The 24099-nt window shown below is 34.5% G+C and overlaps 1 protein-coding gene across 10 annotated transcripts in view; it reads right to left on the bottom strand.

Annotated features, from left to right (window-relative positions):
* Positions 1-24099, bottom strand: part of Myo9a (myosin IXA) — a 261808-nt gene that overhangs the window by 198546 nt on the left and 39163 nt on the right. For all 10 annotated transcript variants that reach the window (XR_007343894.1, XM_048793402.1, XM_048793403.1 and 7 more), the window contains exons 3-5: positions 23181-24094; positions 7140-7234; positions 2778-2840 (exon numbers count right to left, since the gene is read on the bottom strand). Coding sequence is in view for 9 of the 10 variants with exons in the window: in XM_048793402.1 (XP_048649359.1) it covers positions 2778-2840; positions 7140-7234; positions 23181-24020 (998 nt within the window). In the remaining variant the exon portion in view is untranslated. The remainder of the gene's footprint in view (positions 1-2777; positions 2841-7139; positions 7235-23180; positions 24095-24099) is intronic.

Raw genomic sequence — 24099 nt, 5'->3', positions numbered from 1 at the left:
CCTATCCCCTGTGTGACCTTGAGAGACGCCGACCACTCTAACGAGTCATTCATAAGCTGAAGGTGAAAGGATGGAAAATGGAGTCTGAAAACAAGCAAAAGTAGCTACTCTTATATCTGACAGAGCAGAATTCAAACCCAAATTAATAAGAAGACACTAGGAGGGCTAGAGTGCTTTGGCTAAGCATGTGTAAGGCACTGGGTTTGATCCTCAGCACCACATAAGAAATAAATAAAAAATAAAAGGTATTGTGTCCAACTACAACTCAAAAAAAAAAAAAGAAGAAAGAAAAATCTCAAATCTATAACCTAACTATCTACCTTAAGAAACTAGGAAAAAAGCAACATTCTAAACCAAATGCAAGCAGAAGAGATAAAATAATAAGCATCAGAGCAGAAATAAATAAAACAGGAAAATAGAGGACATCAATGAGACAAAAAAAATAGGTTTCTTGCAAAGATCCATAAAATGAACAACTTTAAAATGATATGAGAGCAAGAGAAACAGGCAGAAAGATAAGGCTGGCAGGTAGAGATTCAAATTTAGAAACAAAAGATTGTAAGAGATACTATAAACAAAATTTGTTTAACAAGTTGATAACCCAGATAAAATAGTCAAATTCCTAGAAAGATGCAAACTACTAAATCTGACTAAAGAAGAAATAGTCTGAATATATCCATAACAACCAAATTGTTTGAATTAGAAATCAAAACTTTACATAAATGAAAGCCCAGAACCAGATGACTTTGTTGGTGAATTCTACCAAACATTTAAAGAACCCAATTCTTCACAAGCCTTTCCAAAATATTATAAAAGGGTACAGTTTCCATTTTATTCTATGAAACAGTGTACTACTACCCTAATATCAAAATAGAAAAAGACATCACACCCAAAAAAAAACTTAGAGCAATAGACAGAAAAATCCACAACAAAATAATAGCAAGCCAAATCTAACAACATATCATAAGGCTTGTATGTGCACGTAACTGCAAATCAAATCCATCAAGGTGTCAGAGAATGAATAAAGTAAAGAGTAAAGCCTCCCATTCATTTCTAAAACCAGGAAAGCAGGCTGATATCCCCACCATTCCACTAAAGTGTATATTCCTATAATCTGAGCAACTTGGGAGGCTGAGGCAGGAGGATCACAGTTTGAAGCCAGCCTCAACAACCTTTCTCAAAAAGGATGAGATATAGCTCAATGATTAAGCTCCCCAGTTAAAAAAAAAAAAAACGTGGGGGGCGGGTGGTCTGGGGATGTGCTCATACCTTGAGTTCAATCCTCAATACAGGGGGGTACTAATTAATTGATTGATATCAACCAAGTTCTAACTAAACTTGGAATGGAGCCATTTGTTTGATTTGATCATAGTGAACAACACTTAGATAATGTTTAGTCCATAAATAAATGCCTCTCACTTTATACTGTTTTTGTTCTGTTTTTAGCTGGAAGGGGCCTTAGGGATCATTATTTTATTCATTCAACAGATATTTCAGTGCCTACTATATGCTAGACAATGTGTTAACTGAGCATGTCAGAATGAACAAAAGGTATTACTCACCCTCATGGAACTAATCAGAAAAATTTACTAATAACCTCCTAATAGCAGCACCTGCTAAGCCCCATAAGCCTTTATGAAGCTACTCTCTTCCTAAAACTTCCTCCTTTTTTCCACTGCTTGGTGCTAGGGCCTCGTATATGCTAAGCATATGCTCTTACCACTAAGCTATTCTTCCAGTCCTCTCCCTTTGTTTTGAAACACCTCTAATTCCAATATCCTCTATTTCTGCTAGCCACAAAATAAATACAAAATAACTGAAAAACCAGACTTCTTATCCTAATCCTGCCTGTAATTCATTAAGACAATGTTACCATTAATTACTGAACTTTTATTATATATGAGGACCACTCAATAAGCATTTTTTAAATTTCAATTAATCCTCTAAACAACTCTAGAATAGTTTTCCATGTATAAAATGGGAATAAATGCCTAAGAGACAAGTGAGATGCCTGAGTCAAAGATTTTTAATGTACGTCTATTTAACTTCAAACTTTAGATCTTAACTTTATTTTGTCTCACTATATCATGAAGCAAAGCATTTCTCTCTTTCATACTTGGTTTCTTCATATGAATGATAACACATACATCATGTCTAAAGTCCCATATTCCTCAAATATTGTAACTGAATTAAGTGCTCTATTTGGAATCTTTTTTCAAATTAGAAAAACAACAATTAGATACAAAGAAAAGGTTTTATCACCTAAGAAATGGTTTTCCTATTCTGATGGTTTACCAAAAATTTAGAAAAAGCAATAATTCTACATACCAATAAAATCACCTAATAGGGACTGGAATTATAGCTCAATGGTAAAGTGCTTGCCTAGCACATGTGAGACACTTGGGTTCGATCCTCAGAACCACATAAAAATAAATAAATAAAATAAAGGTATTGTGTCCCTCTACAATTAAAATATATTTTTAAAAAAATCACCTAACAACCTCTGAAAATCCACAGAATTCTGTTCACGAAAAAAATAACAATTACATGTAAAACTACACATGGTGTTAAGTGAATTCAAGGGTCTTCTTCTTCTTTTTTTTTTTTTTGTGGTGCTGCGGTGTGAACCAAGGTCTTGTGCATGCAAGGCAAGCACTCTACCAACTGAGCTATACCCCTAGCCCTGAATTCAAGGTCTTAATATACAAAGTAACTAAAAGTCAATCTGTACACTATTAATGCTAACTTGATAAAATTATACAAATAAAAATACATACCGTTCATTATGCTCTTGATAAACAAGCCTGGACTTCTCTAGTAGATATTTTTCAACATAGGCACTATAAGAAAAGTAAATTCATAAAAGTAATAAATACAAAGCAGATACATATTTATTTATAATGATACGAAAGTACAAAGAATATGCTCCAGATCATCTTAGTACATTTACCATTATAATTGTTAAGGATGCTGTATTATCCAATGTTAAGTCCACAAACTAATGAGTCTTAATACAGCCAAGAGAATGAGATGGGTAGAAAGATTACATCAAAAAGAGTTAACATACTACAAGCTATAGAACGGACTTTAACCTGAGGAAAAAAAAAAAAATGAGGAACTGAACCATCAATTTTATTTCTCATATTTTGTTCTTTGCCAGGCTGTACCTTCAAGTTCAATACCTCTCATCCAAACAGGAGCAACTGCCTAACATTGTAATTTTCTAGAAAAGGGTTTCTAAAATTTTTAGATTTTTAAATTTTACACTATTCTATCCAAATTACTTTGGGTTAAATTTGACTTGTGAGCTGTGTTTAACACAATTCCTCCCCATCACATTCTCTCTACTTAGTTATAAATACAGGTTATTTTCTCAGGCATATCATTCATTCCCCACTACACTGCTCAACATTCTTCCTTCCACTTGTAATTCCTTAATCTATTTCCACTCTCATTTTAGTGAATATCATTCCTTTATTAATATGGAGCTCAAATATGGCTTCTTTTCAAGCATACTACTACTACCACCACCAATTAAATTATCACTCTTTTCAAAGTATCATAATAACTACTATGCAACAGTCTACTGCAACAGACTCTTAATCTGTCTGAAAAGTAAGAAAAGGTATTAATATGAACTAATATGTAAACTCTCACAACCATCCTTCATAGCAAATATTACATCCCTTATTTTACAAATGTAGAAATTGATGCTCAAAGATATTAAGACCATATACTAGTAAACTGTACAACTATGACATAAACCCAGGTCTGCTTTAACTGCAAAAGCTCTCTCTTCCAACTAAACCAACAAACTACTTCATGGAGTAATACCTTTTTTCTTCCCTCAATCCACAGGTGATACTGGTACAGTGTTATTCATCTACAACATAAGATCTAGTTATGTTATTCTTTTACTTTCACTTGCTCAACATAATGAAGCACACAGAGGTAAACTGATATTATGTCTGTGATTTTTTAAAAAATCAGCATAGCAAAAGAAGAAAGGGGTGTTGTGGTTGTGGCTCAGTGTTAGAGCTCTTACCTAGCATGTGTGAGACAATGAGTTCGATCCTCAGCACCACATAAAAAATATACAAATAAAATAAAGGTATTATGTCCATCTACAACTAAAAATATATTTTAAAAAAAGAAGAAAGGGCTACATAAAGCAAATATGACGAATTTTAATCATTGTTGAATCTTACCAGGAGTTACTTGTCCTATTTAATTTGTGTAAGATTGTTTTGTATAAAATTCTTTAATCTGTTTCACAATGTCAAGAAAATATTTACAAACATCTGAGTTTTATTCACAAAACTGGACATCAACTGACCACTATGACCATGTTCTATAACCATGTATCTTACTTCCTCAAATATACCATGTTGTCATATTTCCACTCATTTACTAATTATCATTTCAACTAATAATGTAATATCCCAGTCCTTCTTGGAAAATTTTCAATGGAAATCACCTTTTTTTAATATTTTTTAATTGTAGATGAACACAATAACTTTATTTTGTTTATTTTTTATGTGGTGCTGATGATCAAACGCAGTGCCTCACATGTATGAGGCAAGTACTCTACCACTAAGCCACAACCCCAGCCCCTGGAAATCACCTTTTTATGTGAAACCTCCAGACACGTATTTCAATCATTGCATTGATCTCATTTACTGTAATTAAATTATATAAATATCTGTCATCTCAAAACAGACAATAAGACCTTTAAAAACAGAAAACTTGTTTACATCTTTTTATATTCTCCTTACTTATCACATTGTCTGGTTCTCAAAATGCATTCTATAAACCTTGTTCAGTAAATAAAATAAGGAAAGAGTAAAAACTGTTTAATATATATTTCTTGGCTTATCAACAAAGAAGATTATTATTGATCATAACATAACAAAAAGGTTAATCTTTAAGATATTAACACATAACAGCCTGAATTTCCTTCAAAAGATGGGAAAATGTCTGCTATTCCTGAATCACAAAACTGTTTTTGAGAATTTAATAATATTTCATAAGTTATAAAGCACTATGACTTCACCTATTATCAATCTATGCTACAGCACAATCAGTAATACTAAGAAAAGTCTGATGACTTGACTGTATCCCACTTTTATGAATAAAAGTACCAAAAGTATCTAATTAGCCTTCAGAATCAGAAAAATAGATGAGCTAACAATCTTACCATAGAAAAAGGACTTATCTCTTGTTTTTGTTTTTGCTTTTCTTAAACTGGTTTTGGTTTTCTACAGGTGGTAGAGGGAAACACATAGTAGGTGGGGTCGATAATTTTTTATTTAAATGCAGAAATAATAAAATTTTAAAACAAGTAAAATAGCATGAAAAAGAAAAGTACTGATAAATTGCACTTATTAATATGGATCTAAGTATCATAATGAAAACTAACAAACAGATCCAGATGTGGTAGAACATGCCTATAATCTCAGCAACTCATAAATCACAAATTTGGGGTCAACCTTAGCAACTTATCAAGACTCTGTCTCAAAATGAAAAATTAAATAAATATATAAGCAAACAAAAGGACTGGGGATGTAGCTCAGTGGTAAAACACATTCAATCCTCAGTACCAAAAAATAAATTAAAAAAAAAAAAAAAGAAAAGAAAAACCTAGCCAATAGAACACAACAACAAATTTGGGGGTGGGGGCAGTATTTACCAAGTGGAATTCCTTTCCCAGAAATGAAATATAGTTAAATAGTGGGGAGAAATGACAATATTAATAAATCTCAGGATAAAGACATGATTAATCTCCATAAATACCAAAAAGGCTTCTGATAAAATTTAATACCTATTACTGACAAAAGCACTAAAGAAAATTAAAATCAAGGCTTAATTGGTTAACATAATTAAAGGTCCTAAAGCCAGTATTTTACTTTTGGAGAAAAGGTAAAAAAAAAAAAAACAGTCAAGTAAAGTACAGAAACAATATTATTATGGTATTGTTATAGTTTGGATATTAAATGTCCCTCAAAGGTCCACATGCTAAAGACTTGATTGCCGGTCTGTGACAATGGGAAATGGCAGAACCTTTAGAAAACAAGACCTAAGGAAGCAAATTAAGGTATTGCAAACATGCTCTGAAAGGGGCAATGGGAATTCTGGGCCCTTTCTCATGGAGACAGTAAAAAGATTAGTAGTTGCCAAAGGTTACCAGTAGGAGGTGGAACTATTCTGTTTTACCCTGTAATGGTGAGTACATACCTTCTACACATTTGTCAAAAACCATGGAATGTACAATACACACAGTGAACCTAAGAGCAAATTATTAACTTTAGAATTAATAAGAATATGTCAACAACATTGGCCTAGCAATTGTAACAAATGCACCACTAATGTAAGATATTTATACTAGGGATTATGAGGTTATGGAACATAGTTTGAAGGAATATAAGGGGATTCTCTGTACTTTCCACTTGCTATTGACCTAACACTGCTCTAAAAAATACTCTATTAGTTTTTTAACGCTACAAAGAATATTGCTGGCACAAAAGACTCTGTTCTTAAGACTATATAAGAATTATTACTAAACAAAATTCAATCTCTTGATTTTAAGAACACTAATATCAGCATGTACAAAAGTATAATTATTTTAGTATAATTAGGGAGTCAAGTTTTATGTCCAACTTACTTGAAAACCATTCCAAAAACTAAATGTATATATAACAGAGAAAAGTAAATGCAACAAATTGTTCATAATTAATAAATATAAGTTAAGAGTGTATGAGTGTTACATATTCTTACAACCTGAGGTTTAAACTTTTCCACAAGGAAAGAAAAATGAGAGGAAAAAGTTTTAGGCCAGCATGTTGCACACACCTATCATCACAGACACTTGGGAAGCTGAGGCAGTAAGACTGTGAGTTCAAGGCCAGTCTAGGAAAGTCAGTGAGACCTGGTCTCAAGATAAAATTAAAAGGGCTAGAGATGTTATCTCATGGATAGAATGGTTGCCTAACATACATAACTCTATTCAACCGAGTACTGTACTTCCCGCCAAAAAAAATGTGGGTTATTTTTCTTTCTTAATACCATACACCAATGTCACAATTTGTAGCTCATAAAGGAATAATGACAAAAATAAAAACATTTCCCAGAGCAGTACTTACCCAAGTACAGTGCCTGTTTCCTGGTAATTAACTTGAATAAACTTGCCAAAACGACTTGAATTATTGTTATGAGCAGTCTTTGCATTTCCAAAAGCCTGTCAAAATAAACCATTCTCATTACTTTCAATTAAAAACAATTTTTTTAAACAATGTTTAGGTCAGCTCAAAGACATAAAGAGATAACTGAAAGTCAATTCATTTTATATGTTCCAATTAATATTCACAGATCAGATAAAATAAAAGGAAGCAATTAATAAATGAAAGATCAAGAAGATTTTGTCAGTAAAATAATTCTTAATTTTAAAAACCTAATGCTCAGTAAAGTTCAAATTTCGTTTTCACATTTCAGAGCCAGCAAAATATCTTAATGTATTTATAATTTCTGAAAATCCAGTTAAGATGAAATAACAAGGGGCTAGTAAAAAATAACTTCATTAAAACAATTACAATTTTAGAAATGTATAAGTGAAATTTCATTAAAATGTTACTTTTATATACATTTAAAATAAAACTATAGCATTCATAACAAAAGAATAAAAACTATAAACTCCCTAAATGGCTACCCAAGTATACACCATGCAATGGACTGATGATACAATGACCAGTTAGAAATATTAAACATTATCAGAAGAAACCAGACATAGAGTACATACTATACAATCCATCTATGTGAAATTCTAGAAAAGGCAAAACAATAGTTACAGGTAACAGATCAGAGTATATATGGGAATTGGGGTGGAATTGGGAAATGTCTACAAAGGAGCCCAAGAGGTGATTAAGATATTCTAGAATTTGTTCATATAATGGTGGTTACTTGAGTATAATATATTCTCAAAACTAAATTTTTTCATTTGTTTTAATTAGTTACACATGACAGTACAATGATCTTGACATATCATACATTTAAATCATAAGGGGTATAATTTCTCATTTTTCTGAGTGTGCAGGTTGCAGAATCACATTGGTCATACAGTCACGTATACACATACAGCAATAATAATGTCTATTTTATTCTGCTGTCCTTCCTATCCCCACTTCCCCATAAATTTTAACCATGTATAGGTTTTGCTAAGTTTTAGCTCAATAAAAAATTATTAAAACAAGCTGGAGATATAGCTCAGTGGTAGAGTACTTGCCTAAGTATAAGGCAGCAAAGCTTGGGGTCCAATCCTAAGCACCGGAAGGAAAAAAAAAGACACTTCCCTAAAGTAATCCATTCACAATATATGTAGAAAAACAAAACTAGAAAAGACATGGAGTTAAAGATAATTTATTGCAGATTTTTTTTCCTGTTCTAATAATCTCATTAGAATGACCTACCCTGTAACTTCAAAACCTAAAGTAGCCATTTGCTGAACACTGCCTAGATGCAAAAATCATGTATGTGTTGAACTATAACAGTATAGGGTATACAAACATTGATACACACACACACAAAGAGAAGGTGAGGAGGTAATCTCAACTGGTTCCTTAATAACTACTACATTTCTACTACATTCCCAGTGTGGTCAAGATCAGAAGCATAACAAGGTTGGTTCAACATACAGAAATCAATAAATGTAATTCATCACTTCCATAAGCTTCCTTCGCAAGAAAAGTAAAGCAGGAGGCATCACAATACCAGACCTTAAATTATACTACGGAGCTATAGTAAGAAAAACAGTGATATTGGCACTAAAACAGACACAAAGACTAATGGAACAGAATAGAAGACACAGAGACAAATCCACATGAATACAGTTGTCTCATACTAGACAAAGGTGCCATAAACATACATTAGAGAAAAGATAGCTTCTTTAACAAATGGTACTTATAAAACTGAAAATCCATATGTAAGCAGAATAAAATTGAAACTCAGCTCAAAGTAAATCAAGGACCCAGGCATTAAACAAGAGACCCTGTGCCTACTAAAGAAAATGTAGGCCCAACTCTCCATCGTGTCAGTTTAGGAACCGACTTCTTCAACCAGACTCCTAAAATGCAAGAAGTAAAATTAAGAATCAATAAATGGGGGCTGAGACTGTAGCTGAGTGGTAAAGTGCTTGCCTCGTACGTGAAAGGCCCTAGGTTCGATCCCCAGCACCACATAAAAATATTGTGTGTTCATCTACAACTAAAAAAATATTTTTAAAAAAAGAATCAATAAATGGTATATCAAACTAAAAAGCTTCTTCACAACAAAGGAAGCAATCAAGAAAATGAAGAGAGAGCCTACAGAATGGGAGAAAATCACCTGAACCTCAAGAGCATTAATATCCAAGATATTCAAAGAACTCAAAATACTTAACACCAAAAAAACAAATAACCTAGTCAATAAATGGGCAAAGGAACTGAACAGTCACTTAAAAGAAGAAGAAATAAGAGTGGTCAACAAATATATGAAAAAATGTTCAACATCTCTAGCAACCAGTGAAATGCAAATTAAAACTACATTAAGATTCCATCTCACTCCAGTCAGAATAGCAATTATCAAGAATACAAGCAACAAATGTTTGTGAGGATGTGGGGGAAAAGGTACTTATACAATGCTGGTGAGACTATAAACTGGTCAACCACTATGGAAAGCAGTATGGAGATTCCTCAGAAAACTTGAAATAGAACCACCATTTGAGCCAGTTATCCCACTCCTCGGTATATTCCCAAAGAACTTAAAATCAGCATATTATAGTGACGCAGCCACATCAATGTTTATAGCAGCTCAATTCACAATAGCTAAGCTATGGAACAAACCTAGGTGCCCTTCAACAGAAGAATGGATAAAGAAAAGATGGTATATATACACAATGAAATATTACTCAGCCATAAAGAAAACTGAAATTATGGCATTTGCTGGTAAATGGAGGGAACTTGAGACTATCATGCTAAGCATAATAAGCCAGTCCCCAAAACCCAAAGGCCAAATATTCTTTCTGATATGCAGATTCTAACACACAATGAGGAGGAGAGGGAAGAAAAGAAGTTCACTGGATTAGACAAAGGGAAGGGAGATGGAAATAGAAAAGACAGTAGAATGAAACGCACATAACTTTCCTATGTTCATATATGAATATACAACCAGTATAATTCCACATCATGTTCAACCGTAAGAATGGGATCAAATTAAAATGTTATACTCCATGTATGTATAATATGTCAAAATACACTCTACTATCATATATATCTAAAAAGAAAAAATTTTTCAAAGACCAGAAGCATCAGTATCACCTGAAATTTGTTAGACAAAATTCTCAGACACTTCACAAACTACCAAGTCAGAAATTCTAAGGATAAAGCTCATCAATTTATTTCAATAACATCTTCCAGTGGTTCAAATGTAAGATAAAGTTTGAAAAGCAGTGTTCTATTTAGTAGGTATGCGCTTAAATGTCCATGAAATTTCTCTTTTTTAAAAATGTATCAACAAAAAATTAAAGGGGGCTGGGAATGTAGCTCACACAGTAGAGTGCTTGTCTTACACGCACAAGGCCCAGGGTTCAATCCCCAGCACCACCAAAAAAAAAAAAAAAAAAAATTAAAGTGATAAGTAGCAAAGACACACACATTCATGAAAATTTCCTCATGTATGCTTACATTCCACTATATCTAAATAAGTGATGTGAAGAGTTCAGGTTCTCAAACACCACCAAACCCTGTGACCTATATAAACAAAAAAGGTTGGCAGTGGTGAGCTCTGAATGACTGAATGTTTTCTCTATTCTTCCCTTTCCTTTTCCACCAGAGAAAGTTTTTTCCAAGGAATTTAGAAAAACAGCACAGAACCATAAAACGGAGAAATGCTGATATCAAAGAAAAATTAATTTGTCAAATGCTTTGTATTATGACAATATTTAACCCATTTTATCCCATCATCCCAGATGTGCAACACATATAAAAATTAAATATAGTACATAATTATATGACACACAATTATGTTATAATAGTAAAATAATAAAACCACATTATAATAATAAATATAATAAATACAGGAGCTCTAGATTGATTTCCAACCTATTTTAAAGCACCTATGTCAATTTTATTCAAATATCTGCAAAACTAAAAACTTGGGACTTAATTGGTTAAAAAGGAAAATGTGGGCTTGGAAACACCTAAATGTGGATGAACAATTTATCAATCATTTTTTTTCACATACGCTGCTTCTGATTCTACCCAATTTTACAACGTCAGTAGCCACTCAGAAGCTTTACCTGCTCTGTAAATTCTGATTACAACTTTATCACTTATGTGAAGTTATTTGGAACAATCTGAGAAATAGTTTTAGAACAGACATTTCATCACAAGGTTGTGTGGATGGCAAATAACAATGAGACAGCTGGTTCAATATCACTAGCTATTAGAGAATTCCAACTAAGACCATGACATACCCACTAAAACACTACTTCACCCTTGCACAGATAGCTTTCAAAAGAGAGAAAAATTGGCATTGCCAAGTGCTGCTGAGGATATGGAGCAACTAAAATGTTAACATTCTTGGTGGGAAAGCAAAATGGTACAGCAACTCTGGAAACCTATTTGACGATTTCTTACACACGTGCGCGCACACACACACACAAAAGTTTAATATACTATTACAAAACAACCCAGCAATTTCAATTTTTGAAAAGATCATTGAAAGTGAGATCAGTAAAAACAGCTAAGTAAGAACCTCTGAAAATTCTTTCCTTCATAAAAGAAACAAGAATGCTGATAAAAACTAGTTTTAGTCAACTTTTTAATAATTATGGAAGTCAGCCAATGGCTTGTAACAAAGCCTCAGTAGGGAGGCATTTAATAAAGAAAAATAATTGAAAGTTAGTTTTTTTTAAAAAAAGCATTCATTGTAGAATTTTCACTTGCACTATTACTCCCTCTCTCCCTAGCTGAAAACTGAAGAGAAAACTAACATCCTACAATAATAGTTGGGGTTTTTTTGTTTTTTGTTTTTTTTAATATTTATTTTTTAGAAGTAGTGGACATAATACCTTAATTTTGTTTATTTATTTTTATGTGGTGCTGAGGATCAAACACAGGTCTTCACACGTGCTAGTCGAACGCTCTACCACTAAGCCACAATCCTAGCCCCTTTTTTTTTTAAAGCACTAATCGGAGCTCTCCCAAATACTATTTCCCACAATTTGAACTGTCTGGCACTTCCCTGGAAAAACCCAAAAGAGTTGTCTTTATTTGACCTAAATCTGAGCTCATTCACGAGAATAGCCTCTCCATATTCTCTATACCACCATGAGTGTCAAAAAGAATCAGAGGCAAGTGTTTCAACATTCTAACTGCCTATAGTAATAATAACAGGATGGGGAGGTAGGAGAACACAAGCTCACCAAACCACTTAAAGGAACAGCTGGTGAGTGACAAGTGTGAAGTGGCTTCTGAAAAGATCTGAAATATTTCTGAGCATGTAGAAGGTCGTGTACATGCACAAGACTGCACATACTCAAGAATATTTACCTGCTCAGGAAAGACTTGAGATCCACATTTGAACTACAGATTCTGTGTTAGCAGGAAGTAAAAAATAAGGCAGATTGACAATTGCCCGGCTGAGTGCTAGGCACTCAGCAATTTGATGGCTTCATGCAAAAAAAGAACACAGACATTACAGAATTAGTTCAGAAAAGTCATGAAAGAACCAAACAGTAACAAAAACAATAATCACAAATCCTGGGAAAATCTCATTTCCAAAAGCACCACATTAAAATACACACTTTTGGTGGGTTGAATTTTCCACAGACAATTATGATTTGAAAAACAGAAAAGTTTTGTTTTTGTTTTTATTTTTTTCCAATCTGCATGTCTTTTGTCCTTCCTTGCCCAATTTCTCTGGCTACTCCAGTATAATATTGAATAGAAGTGGTGAAAGGAACATCCAAATTTTCTTTCTGATGTTAAAAGAAAGTGTTCAGTCTTTATTAATTGTGATGACAGGCAGGGTTTTGTGTTTAATCAGGAATGATGTTGGAATTGCTCTTTCTGGGCCTATTTGAGATATATTTGTATATATTATTACTATATACTTCATATATATGTATATAAAGTTTGTTAATATAGTATATTCCATTGATGGGAGTTCAAATGTTAAACCATCCTTACATTCCTGGGATAAATACTAGTTGGTTTAAGTGTAGTATCTTAATTTATTGTTAAATTCAGATTGCTAAAATTTTGTTCAGAATGTCTGCGTTTGTTATCATGAGGGGTATTGTATTCTGTAAATTATTCCCCCCTCAGGATAATTCTGGTCTCATAGATTGTTGGGAAATCTTCCCTCCTATTTCTGAAAGAGTTTACATAGAAAGTATAAACTTTTTTCCATCTTAAAGTGTTAGAATTGATTAATGCAGTGATCCGGACCCAGATTTCTTTGTGGGAAGATTTTTAATTTTTTTTTTTCAATTTTAAAAGTATATGTACAGGGGCTGGGGATGTGGCTCAAGAGGTAGCGCGCTCGCCTGGCATGTGTGCGGCCCGGGTTCGATCCTCAGCACCACATACAAACAAAGATGTTGTGTCCGCTGAAAACAAAAATAAATAAATAAATATTTAAAAAAAAAAAAAAAAGTATATGTACAGGGCTGAGTTTGTGGCTCAGTGGTAGAGTGCTTGCCTAGCAAGTGTGAGGACTGGGTTCGATACCCAGCACCACATAAAAATGAATAAATAAATAAATCAGCAACTAAAAAAAATTTTTTAAGTATATATAAGCACTATTTATTATCCATTTCTTCTCCAGTGAGCTTTGATAATTTGAATCTTTCAAAAAACTTGCTTAAATTGTCACATTGGCTAAAAGTTTATTTTAATATCCTTTATTATATGAAGCACTAGCATTTGATTATTTTTACTTTTCCTTACATTTAATTTGCTTTTATTTTATTTTTTTAAATATTTATTTATTTAGTTAGTTTTTTAATATCTTAGTGTGGTATATAATCTAAATTATTTGAGATCCAACTTTTTAAAAAATATTTATTTTTTAGTTATAGGTGAACACAATGTCTATATTTTACTTTATGTGGTGCTGAGGATCAAACCCAGTGCCTCACACGTGCTAGGCAAGTGCTCTACCTCTGAGCCACAACCCCAGCTCCCAACTATCTTTTGACTAGTCTTAGCACAACTTTTTTTTTTTTTTTACTTTTTGCTTGTTTATTTTTAAAGAATTATGTACAGTCAACTTGTCATTTTCTTTTTTATGTAATATGACCATCTCTAGATTTTTACTGGGGATTTTATGTTATTTCACTTGATGACATCCTCATGGTTACCTTTTAATCTATTTTCTTATTTCTTTTCTAATATTCCCCCGTTTCCCAATTTAATTTCTCTATTTCTGACCCCTTTGTTTGGATTTTTTTTTTTTGAGGTGAAATTCACAAAACATAAAATTAACCATTTAAGCCAAATGCAGTGGTGTACACCTATAATCCCAGAGGCTCAGGAAGCTGAGGCAGGAGGACTGCAAGTTCAAAGCCAGCCTCAGCAAAAAAGCGAGGCCCTAAGCAACTCAGTGAGACCCTGACTCTAAATAAAATACAAAACAGAGTTGGGAATGTGACTCAGTGGTCAAGTGTCCCTGAGAGTTCAATCCCTGGGTACCAGAAAAAAAAATTAACCATTTAAAGTATAGAATTCAGTGGTATTTAGTATGCTCACAATACTGTGCACAACTATTAACTTCTAATTCCAAAATATTTTTATTCCAAAACACCATATCATTACATCGTCACTCCCCGCTCTGTTCTTCCCTCAATCCCTATAAACTATCAGTTCTTTTGCTCTATCATAGGATTTACCTATTCTGGATATTTCATGTGAATGGAATCCTACAATATATAGTTGTGTGTCTGGCTCTTTCATTTAGTGTAATGTTATCAAGGTTCATCCACAGTGTAGCATGTTTTAGTATTATTTTACATCATTTTATGTGTTACGTTGAAACCTGACTCAAGAAATAAAAAGGGCTGAGGATGTGACTTAGTGTTTAAGCACCCATGAATTCAATCCCTAGTACCAAAAAATAAATTTAAAAAAATACAAGTTTTCTGGTGAAATTTTTTTTTTCTTCTTCCAGGGAAGAGGGAGGGTGTTCTAAATATAAAATCATGGTAACAGCAAATAAAGATAATCTGAATTCTTTTCCTATTTGAATCCCTTTAATTATCTTCTCTCGCCTGATTGGTCTGGCTACAGTTAGGAGTAGTGAGAGTAGATATCCTTGTCTTGTTTTGTTTTGTTTTTAGAGAAATGCTTTCCATTTTTCTCTGTTCAATATGCTGGTCTTGGGTCTGTTGTATATAGCCTTTACAATTTTGAAATAAGTTCCTTATCTCCCTAGTTTCTCTAGTGCTTTAAAGATGAATGGGTGCTGGGCTTTGTCAAATGCTTGTTTAACTCTATTTATGTGGTGAACTACATTTATTGATTCATGTATGTTGAAATGACCTTGCATCACTGGGATGGAAATCATTTGATTATGGTGCATTATTAATGTGATTTTTAATGCAGTTTGCCAATATTTTATTAAGATTTTTGCAACTATGTTCATCAGGGATATTGGTATGAAGTTTTGGAGGTTTTTTTAATATTTATTTTTTGGTTAGACACAATACCTTTGTTTATTTATTTTTATGTGGTGCTGAGGATTGAACCCAGGGCCTTGTGCATGCTAGGCGAGCGCTCTACCACTGAGCCACAACCCCAGCCCATGGGTATGAAGTTTCATTTCTTCAGTGTGTCTGTCAGGTTTTGGTATCAGGGTGAAAGTGGCTTTATAGAAGGACTCTGGCAGTGTTTGTGTTTCCTCCTCTTCTATTTCATGGGATAATTTCGGGAGAATTAACATTATCTTCCTTAAAGGTCTGGTAGAACTCAGCTGAGAATCCATCTGGTCCTGGGCTTTTTTTCTGTTGGAAAGTTTTTAATAGCTGCTTCAATTTCATTGCTTGATACTAGTCTGCTTACATTTTCTATATTCTCGTGGTTCATGGGTAGGTCATATATCACTGGGAATTTATCAATATCTTCAAGATTTTCTAGCTTATTATAATACAGAGTTTTGAAATAGTTACTAATGATGCCCTAGATTTCAGAAGTGCCTGTGATATTTCCTTTTTCATCTCCAATTTTGATTTGAGTCTTCACTTTCTTTTGATTAGTTTGGCTGAGGTTTTATCAATCTTATTTACCTTTTCAAAGGAACAACTCTTGGTTTCATTGATCCTTTGTATGTTTTTATTCTCAATTTCATTAATTTTGGCTCTGATATTATTTCCAGTCTTCTATGGATTTTGGAATTTTTCTACGGCCTTGAGCTATAACATTAGATTATTATTTGGTATACTTCTAACTCTTTAATGTAGAAATTCAGTGCTACAAACTTTCCTTTTATATAACTGCCTTCATATTGTCCCAGATATTCTGATACATGTACCTCTGTTCTCATTTGTTTCTAAGAATTTTATTTCTCCCCTCATTTCTTCTGTGATTCATTCCTCATTCAAAAGTATACTATTTAGGCCAGGTGCAGTGATGCACACCTGTAATCCCAGTGGCTCGGGATGCAGAGGCAGGAAGATCCCAAGTTCAAAGCTAGACTCAGCACTTTAGTGAGGTGCTAAGCAACTCAGTGAGATACTATCTCTAAATAAAATACAAAATAGGACTGGAGATGTGGCTTAGTGGTTGAGTGCCCTGAGATCAACTCCCGGTATCCAAAAATCAAAAATCTACTATTCAATCCCCAGATGTTAAAATGGTTTCTGTTAGTCTTGTCATTGAATTCTAATTTCATTTAATTTTCATTCATTCTCAAATAGAATGCAAGGAATTCTCGAAATTTTTTTTTATTTGCTAAGATTTCCTTTGTGCACTAAAATATGATCTATTTTAGAAAAAAGTTCCATGTACTGCTGAGAAAAAAAAAAAAAAGTTGTTGATGAATGAAACATTCTATAGCTGTCTGTTGGGTACATTTGATTAATAGTATTTGTCAGTTCCTGAAGAGTCTTTACTTAGTTTATGTCTGGATGACCTCTATCTAATGATGAGAGAGGGGTGCTGAAATCACCCAGTATTATTGTATTTTGGTCTACTTTTTATATTGAGAAGGGTTTGTTTTTTTCTATGTAGGGAATAAATATTTACAATTACTGTCATGTTGTGGACAATTCTCTTAACCACTATGAAATGACCTTCTTTGTCTCTTCTGATTAATTTTGGCTAGAAGTCTAATATGTGTGATATGAGAATAGCTACTCCTCTCAGCTTTCAATTTCCATTTGCATACTAAATCGTTTCCCACCCTTTCATCTTCAGTCTGGGAATGTCTTTGCCTATAAGATTGAGTCTCTTCTAAATACCAAATGATTGGGTCTCCTTTTTTAATGCAATCTGCCAATCTGTGTCTTTTGATTGGAGAGTTTACACTATTTACATCCAATGTTATTATAGAGAGATGATTTTTATGTCCTGCCGTTTTATTTCTAATGCTTAATTCAGACTTGATTCCTCTTTAACTGACTATTCTTATACAGCACCTCACCCATATACCATTTTTCATTTCTTCTACATGAAATATTTCATTATGTTTTATACTTCAGGCTTAGTGGCTATGAATTCTTTCAGTTTCTACTTATCAAAAAGGTTTTTATTTCACCTTTAATTATGAAGGATAGTTTTTCTGGATATAGCAATCTAGGTAGGCACCTGTTTTCTTCTGGCCTTTAGGGTCTGGGATGATAAATCAGTTGAAATCCAAATTTGTTTACCTCTAAATGTGACCTGCTATTTTTCTCTTGCAGTTTTTAAAATTCTATCATTATTCTGTATATTAGGCATTTTCTTTATATGTGTCATAGAGAGGATCTTTTTTGATCTTGTCTATTTGAGGTTTTGCTGGCATCTTATAATTAGATTTCCAACTTATTCCTAATATTTGGAAATTTTTGTTATTATTTCATTGAAAAGATTGTGCATTCCTTTAGTCTGTATTTTGGAGCTTTCTTCCACCCCAATGATCCTTTTTTTTTTTTAAGCTGTCAATGGACCTTTATTTATTTATATGCAATGCTGAGAATTGAACACAGTGCCCTCACATTAGGCAAATGCTCTAGCACTGAATTATAACCCCTGCCCCACCCCAGTGATTCTTAAATTTGGCCTCTTAATATTATCCCAGATATCTTGAATATTCTGGTCATGGTCTCTTAACAACTTATATATTATCAACTTTATTTCCAAGATCATATACTTTTATCTTCAAGGTCTATGAAAATATCTTCTAAGGGGTCTAATATATTGGTGATACTTTCCACTGAATTTTTAATTTGATTTCCTAAGTCACTTCCACAATATCCATTTGGTTCTTTTTCAGAATCCCTTTTATGAAATGATCTTTTACTTTCTGTATTTTCCAAGTTCATTACTTATATCTTCTTTTAGTTCACTGAACATCTTAATTTTCTAAATTATTTCTCCATCATTTTCTCTAATGTGGTGTCAATGGGATCAGTTGTTGAAGTGTTGTTGGCTATTCTGGGTGACTTGTCTCTTTGCTTTTTCATACTGCTTATATGTTTACCCATCCGTTGGGATGATTATTGTTTTTCTCTTTTATACAAGGGACTATTTAGTGAGCTTCCATCTCTTAAGGGCCCCAGGCTGGGTGAATATCCAGGAACTGATAGTTTCACTCACTGTGTGTCCTCTGCTATTCCCACTACAAGGACTACTTTGAGAGAAGACATTAAACCCTATTTACTACAGACACTTCAGAGCAAAGCTAAATACTAACCAACTTTAGAAAAAAACAAAATTGTTGACAATATTCTCCACAGTTTCTTTGACCCAGGTATAAACTTGTAGTACTGTTCTGGAATAGGTTGGAAAATTAGTTACTAATAGGAGTAAAATGGCTATTATATACAGGAGCTAAAAAAGGAAGGAAAAAAAATTGGGCTAAACAAGAGAAAAGTGAAAAAGTAATGAAAAGATAGAAAAGAACCATACAAAAACTAAGGTAAAAAGAATAAGATGGGGCAGGGGGATTTAAGATAGTAGCAAGTAATGGAAGAGAAAAAAGGAGCTTAGAGGAACAAATGTAAACCTGAGCTAAAAAAAACAAAAAGGATGATTCCACTAAATGCTTTAAAATACTAGAAGAAATACAATCAAATGGATTGAGGGCACAATATCAAATTTTAGGGTAACAACTCTCAAATCAAAATGAATAATATATGTATGATCAAAGTTGACATTAGAACTGTTTACAATAAAACATGCCAAGGTGGAGAAAATTCTTATTGAGTCATCCTGGTTTGGACTTCATCAGTTTAGAAAATGCCCAACACTCTTCAGCTTTTGATTTCCCCCTAGAGGTTCTGGGGGCACAGGAGTAATATCCCTGGTTGCTGTGTACTTCCACCACCCAGCTCTCCATTCTTTTTTGAAATATTTATTTTTTAGTTGTAGGTAGACATACAATATCTTTTCATTTTTTATTTTTTTAATGTGGTGCTGAGGATCAAACCCAGTGCCCCAAACATGCTAGGCAAGCACTCTACCATTGAGCCACTAACTCCAGCCCCCAGTTCTCCTTTTATTAGCCCAGGGGCCTAAGGCTAGATGCTCAGAGGGTTGCTTTGCTGCATCTGCTGGGTGTTTTTGTTGTATGCAACAGCACCCAGTACTTGGCTCAGGGCTGTCGCGCACCCGCTCACCTCCACATGCTCTCTTCAAAGTAGCATAGGTCCTGGTGTCTGTCTGCAAGCACTGGACCAGTAGTTCTAGGGTCATTGTGGCTGGTCTGCAGTGCAGAAGTGTTTCCCCTAAACCAGAAGATTGTGGACCAGTGTCCCTGCTCACCAATAATAGGCTCAGCCAGTCCAAGCTCCCCAGCTGATTAAAAATCACAGATGCCAACCCCCTCCACTGTCCAGAACAAAAACAACCTTTCCACCTGTGCATGAGCTCTCACTGCCCACAGCTGTGAAACATGGGCATACATTCTGGTTTCTGAATTCCTGTGGAAGATGTATGGAGCGCTGGGTCAGGTAAGCACTTCCTGGGAATGACCAGCTCTGGGGGCTGCTCCACCCCACTTCCCTTGTCCTCAGTGAGGAGGAAGGTGTTTCGGCAACTTTGGGCAAGTAGGGATCCTTCAAGTTTCTTACAGACAAATAACTGAGACATGCTTATGCAGAGGTACTCCCTCTAGTTTTATCTGTTGCTATCTGAAGGTAGGGAGAAGCTCTTTTGATTTATTTTAGAGAGGTTGACCACCTGTGGACTCCACAAAATGGCTGCCATAGCAAGAATGGCTTTCAGTCCACAATTTAGATTAAACTGCCTGATCTCCTCACTGATTCCGCCTGTTTCTATCACATATCAATTTTGTCTGTTTTTCATTCCAACTGTTAAGAAAGTGATCCTGTGTGCTTTTCCTCTCCTTTTTTCTCCATTTCCTTCCCCTATCACACCACCCTAGTTCAGGTTCAAGATTAAAGAACTCTGTCCTTATTTTCCATTCTGACAACCTCTGTAACTCTTCAAGTTTCATACTGTCCAACATTGGGTCTTAGAGCATTTACTCTCTCACCCAGCTCTGTAGTCAACTGTTCCTTCACCATCTCCTTTCTAAGCTATTTAGGAATCCAGAATCACTGCCTAGTTATACTCCACCATCTTTCTCTCTCTCCCTACTTGACATTTTCAAAGGTACCCAGGAGGTTGAGGTAGGAGGATCAAGTTCAAAGCCAGTCTCAGCAAAAGCAAGGTGCTAAGCAACTCAGTGAGGCCCTGTCTCTAAATAAAATACAAAAAGGGCTGGGGATGTGGCTCAATGGTCAAGTGCCCCTGAATTCAATTCCCAGGAAGATCCAATAAAAAAAGAATTTATCATATTGTACACCTTAAGTATGTACAGTTTATTGTAGTTCAATTAGACCTCATGAAATCTCTTAAAAACACAACAAAGTCAAGCATGGTAGCACATGTCTATAATCCCAGCCACTAAGCAGGTAAAGTAGGAGGTGCTATTAATTAGAATATTAGATGTTCTCCAAAAGCTCATGTGAAAATCAATGCAAGAAAGCTTAGAGGTAAAATATTTGAGTTATGAGAGCCTTAACCTGGTCATTGTATTAATCCACTTGAATGGATTAACTGGGTGATAAATGTAGGCAGATAAGGTGTGGCTGGTGGAGGTGGGTCATTAGGGACATGCCTTTAGGGATATATATTTTGTCCCAGATCTACAGTGTGCCCCTCCCCCCCTTGTTTCCTGGTGCCACATCCTAAGCAGCTTTTCTCCACCACACACTCCAACCATGATGTTCTGCCTCACCTCCAGACCCAAAGAGTGGAGTTGGTCATCTATGGACTGAGACCTCTGAAACATTAGTACCAAATAAACTTTTCATACTTTGAAATTATTCTTTCCCAGTCTTTTCGTCACGGTGACAAAAAAGCTAACAGGAGGATTTCAAGTTTAAGGCCAGCTTGGACAACTTAGCAAAACCCTGTCTCAATTAAAATTAAAAACAGCTGGGGATGTAGCTCAGTGGGGTAAAGCAGTGCCTAGCATGTTAGCATGTGTGAGGCACTAGGTTCAATCCTCAGTTCCATAAAACACATACACATATACACACATACATACACACACACACACACACACACACACAGAGTAATATTACCTCTTCCTTTCAGGTTTAAAAGAAAATTTGTATTCTCTTTTTCTTTTTTAATTGATAAGTAAAAGTTATATATTGATGGTATACAACATGATGTTTTCATTTATTTACATATCGTGGAATAGGCAAACTAAGCAATTTACATATTTATTAACTCATATTTATTATAAGAACCTGTAAATTATTGTCTAAGAAATTTTCAAGTACACATTAATATTAATTGGAATCACAATGATGTAAAATATATCTCTTAAACTTTTTTTTTTTTTTTCAGTTTTCGGTGCATACATCTTTGTTTTATTTTATGTGGTGCTGAGGATAGAACCCAGTGCTGCGCGCATGCCAGGCAAGCGCGCTACCGCTTGAGCCACATCTCCAGCCCAATCTCTTGAACTTTTTCATCTTGTGTAACTGAGGTTTCATGCTCTTTGATCAGTATCTCTTCAATCCCTAGTTGTTGTTTTTTGTTTGTTTGTTTTTAGTTGTAGAACACAATACCTTTATTCCATTCATTTATTTTTATGTGGTACTGAGGATTGAACTCGGGGCCCTGCGCATGCTAGGCGAGCGCTCTACTGTTGAGCCACAATCCCAGCCCCTCAACCCCTAGTTCTTAATAACCATTATTTTACTATTTTTATGCATTTGACTTTTTTGGATTATATATATAAGTGAGATCAATGCATTGTCTTTCTGTTATTCTCTTTCAACATGATAGTAATAATTCTACGGCATCCCACACATCAATAATCTCTACATTGGGGGGAGAGGGTTACCAAGAACTGAACTTAGGGGTACTTTACCACTGAGCTACATCTTCAGCCCTTTCTATATTTTTATTTTGAGATAGGGTCTCACTCAATTCCTTACAGCTTCACTGAGTTACTGAGACTGGCCTCAAACTTGCAATTGAGTTAAGTTGCTGGGATCAGAGGTATGTGCCATTAACCCTGGCTAGTCTCTATATTCTTAAATCGTTAAGAATTTCAATGCCAGGCACTCATTAAGGTTACAGAGACACAAATACATTGGCAAGAATATATTCCCCAACAACCCACTTCCATACCAAATTACAGGAGTCCTGCTCTGCTTTCTACCTATCTAAGGTAAAGGATATCATTCCAGTCATCTCTATCTTTGCATCACTAATGACTTACCAAAGGATACTCTTCAAAAAAAAATTTTTTTTTATTGCTCTCACACCCTTCAATCTTCCACATTACCTTTCTGCTTTGCCATCTTCCTGTTTCCCTTGATAACAGTGATGTTTGTGATTCTATATTTCATCTTATTTCATTTTCTCACATCTACCAGGTATTTTCTAAAGATATATTTGAGGATAAGAAAACTATTTCTATACACTTACCTCAAGTACTGGTCCAGCTCCAAGAATAATCTGTTCTACTCCACTGGCAAATCCTTTTTGACTGAGTGCAGTAAGGTGGTGAATAAGAAAGTTTGTGCTTTGAGTCTTCCCAGAACCACTCTCTCCTGAAATCACAATGCACTGATTCTTTTTACGCTGAAGCATAGCATGATAAGCTACATCAGCCACTGCATATATGTGGGGCTCAAGTTTTCCCAATTGGTGGTTATCATACATTTTGACGTATTTGGGGTTATAAATAGGAAGAAATTTGAATGGGTTAATAACTATTAGAATACTGCCAACGTAGGTATAAATTTTTTCATGCTTAAAGCGATTTCGTAGGTTTTCTAAGAGAGTTTTCTCATTCAAGTCAGGTAAGCTACATAAATCATCAAAGTCTTTCTGTTGAGGCTGTGGAAGAAAACCTCGTTCCACCATCCTGCGTCGTTCTTCAGTTACCCGTAGCCATGACTGAAGGCTACCATAATGGATTGATCCATCAAGGTTTTTTTCCCGCAGAAGAAAGCGGTAGTCCTCTCCACTTAAGCGATTTTCCAGAGCCATTCGTGGCCACAACATCATTCGCTGAACTGGACAGTCTGTTGGATTGAGTATCCATTCTTCTCCACCAAATTCCTTTACCTCTGCTAAAACATAACATTTTGTTTTGTCTAGATGAAGTTTGTTTATAAGAGTGTCAATCACCTCAGCAGCTGTGGTGTTTTTCCTGGCAGGAACTGGACAGTAGATTGTCCCTTCTGAAATTGTCCCAGGATATATACGTAATGTATGTTCATTATCCTCAAAGCGTCGTCTTCCTCCATCACTTATATTCATATTGGATCCTGTCCCATCAGCATAAATAGTATGTGTTGTTCAAGATCATGCAAATCATTTTCTTGGCAAAAAAACTGTA

This window comes from Marmota marmota, unplaced genomic scaffold (genome assembly GCF_001458135.2).
Source record: "Marmota marmota marmota unplaced genomic scaffold, marMar, whole genome shotgun sequence".
NCBI classification, from domain to species: Eukaryota; Metazoa; Chordata; class Mammalia; order Rodentia; family Sciuridae; genus Marmota; species Marmota marmota.
The sequence above is the reverse complement of the archived record's forward strand: the minus strand, read 5'-3'. Positions and strand labels throughout refer to the sequence as shown.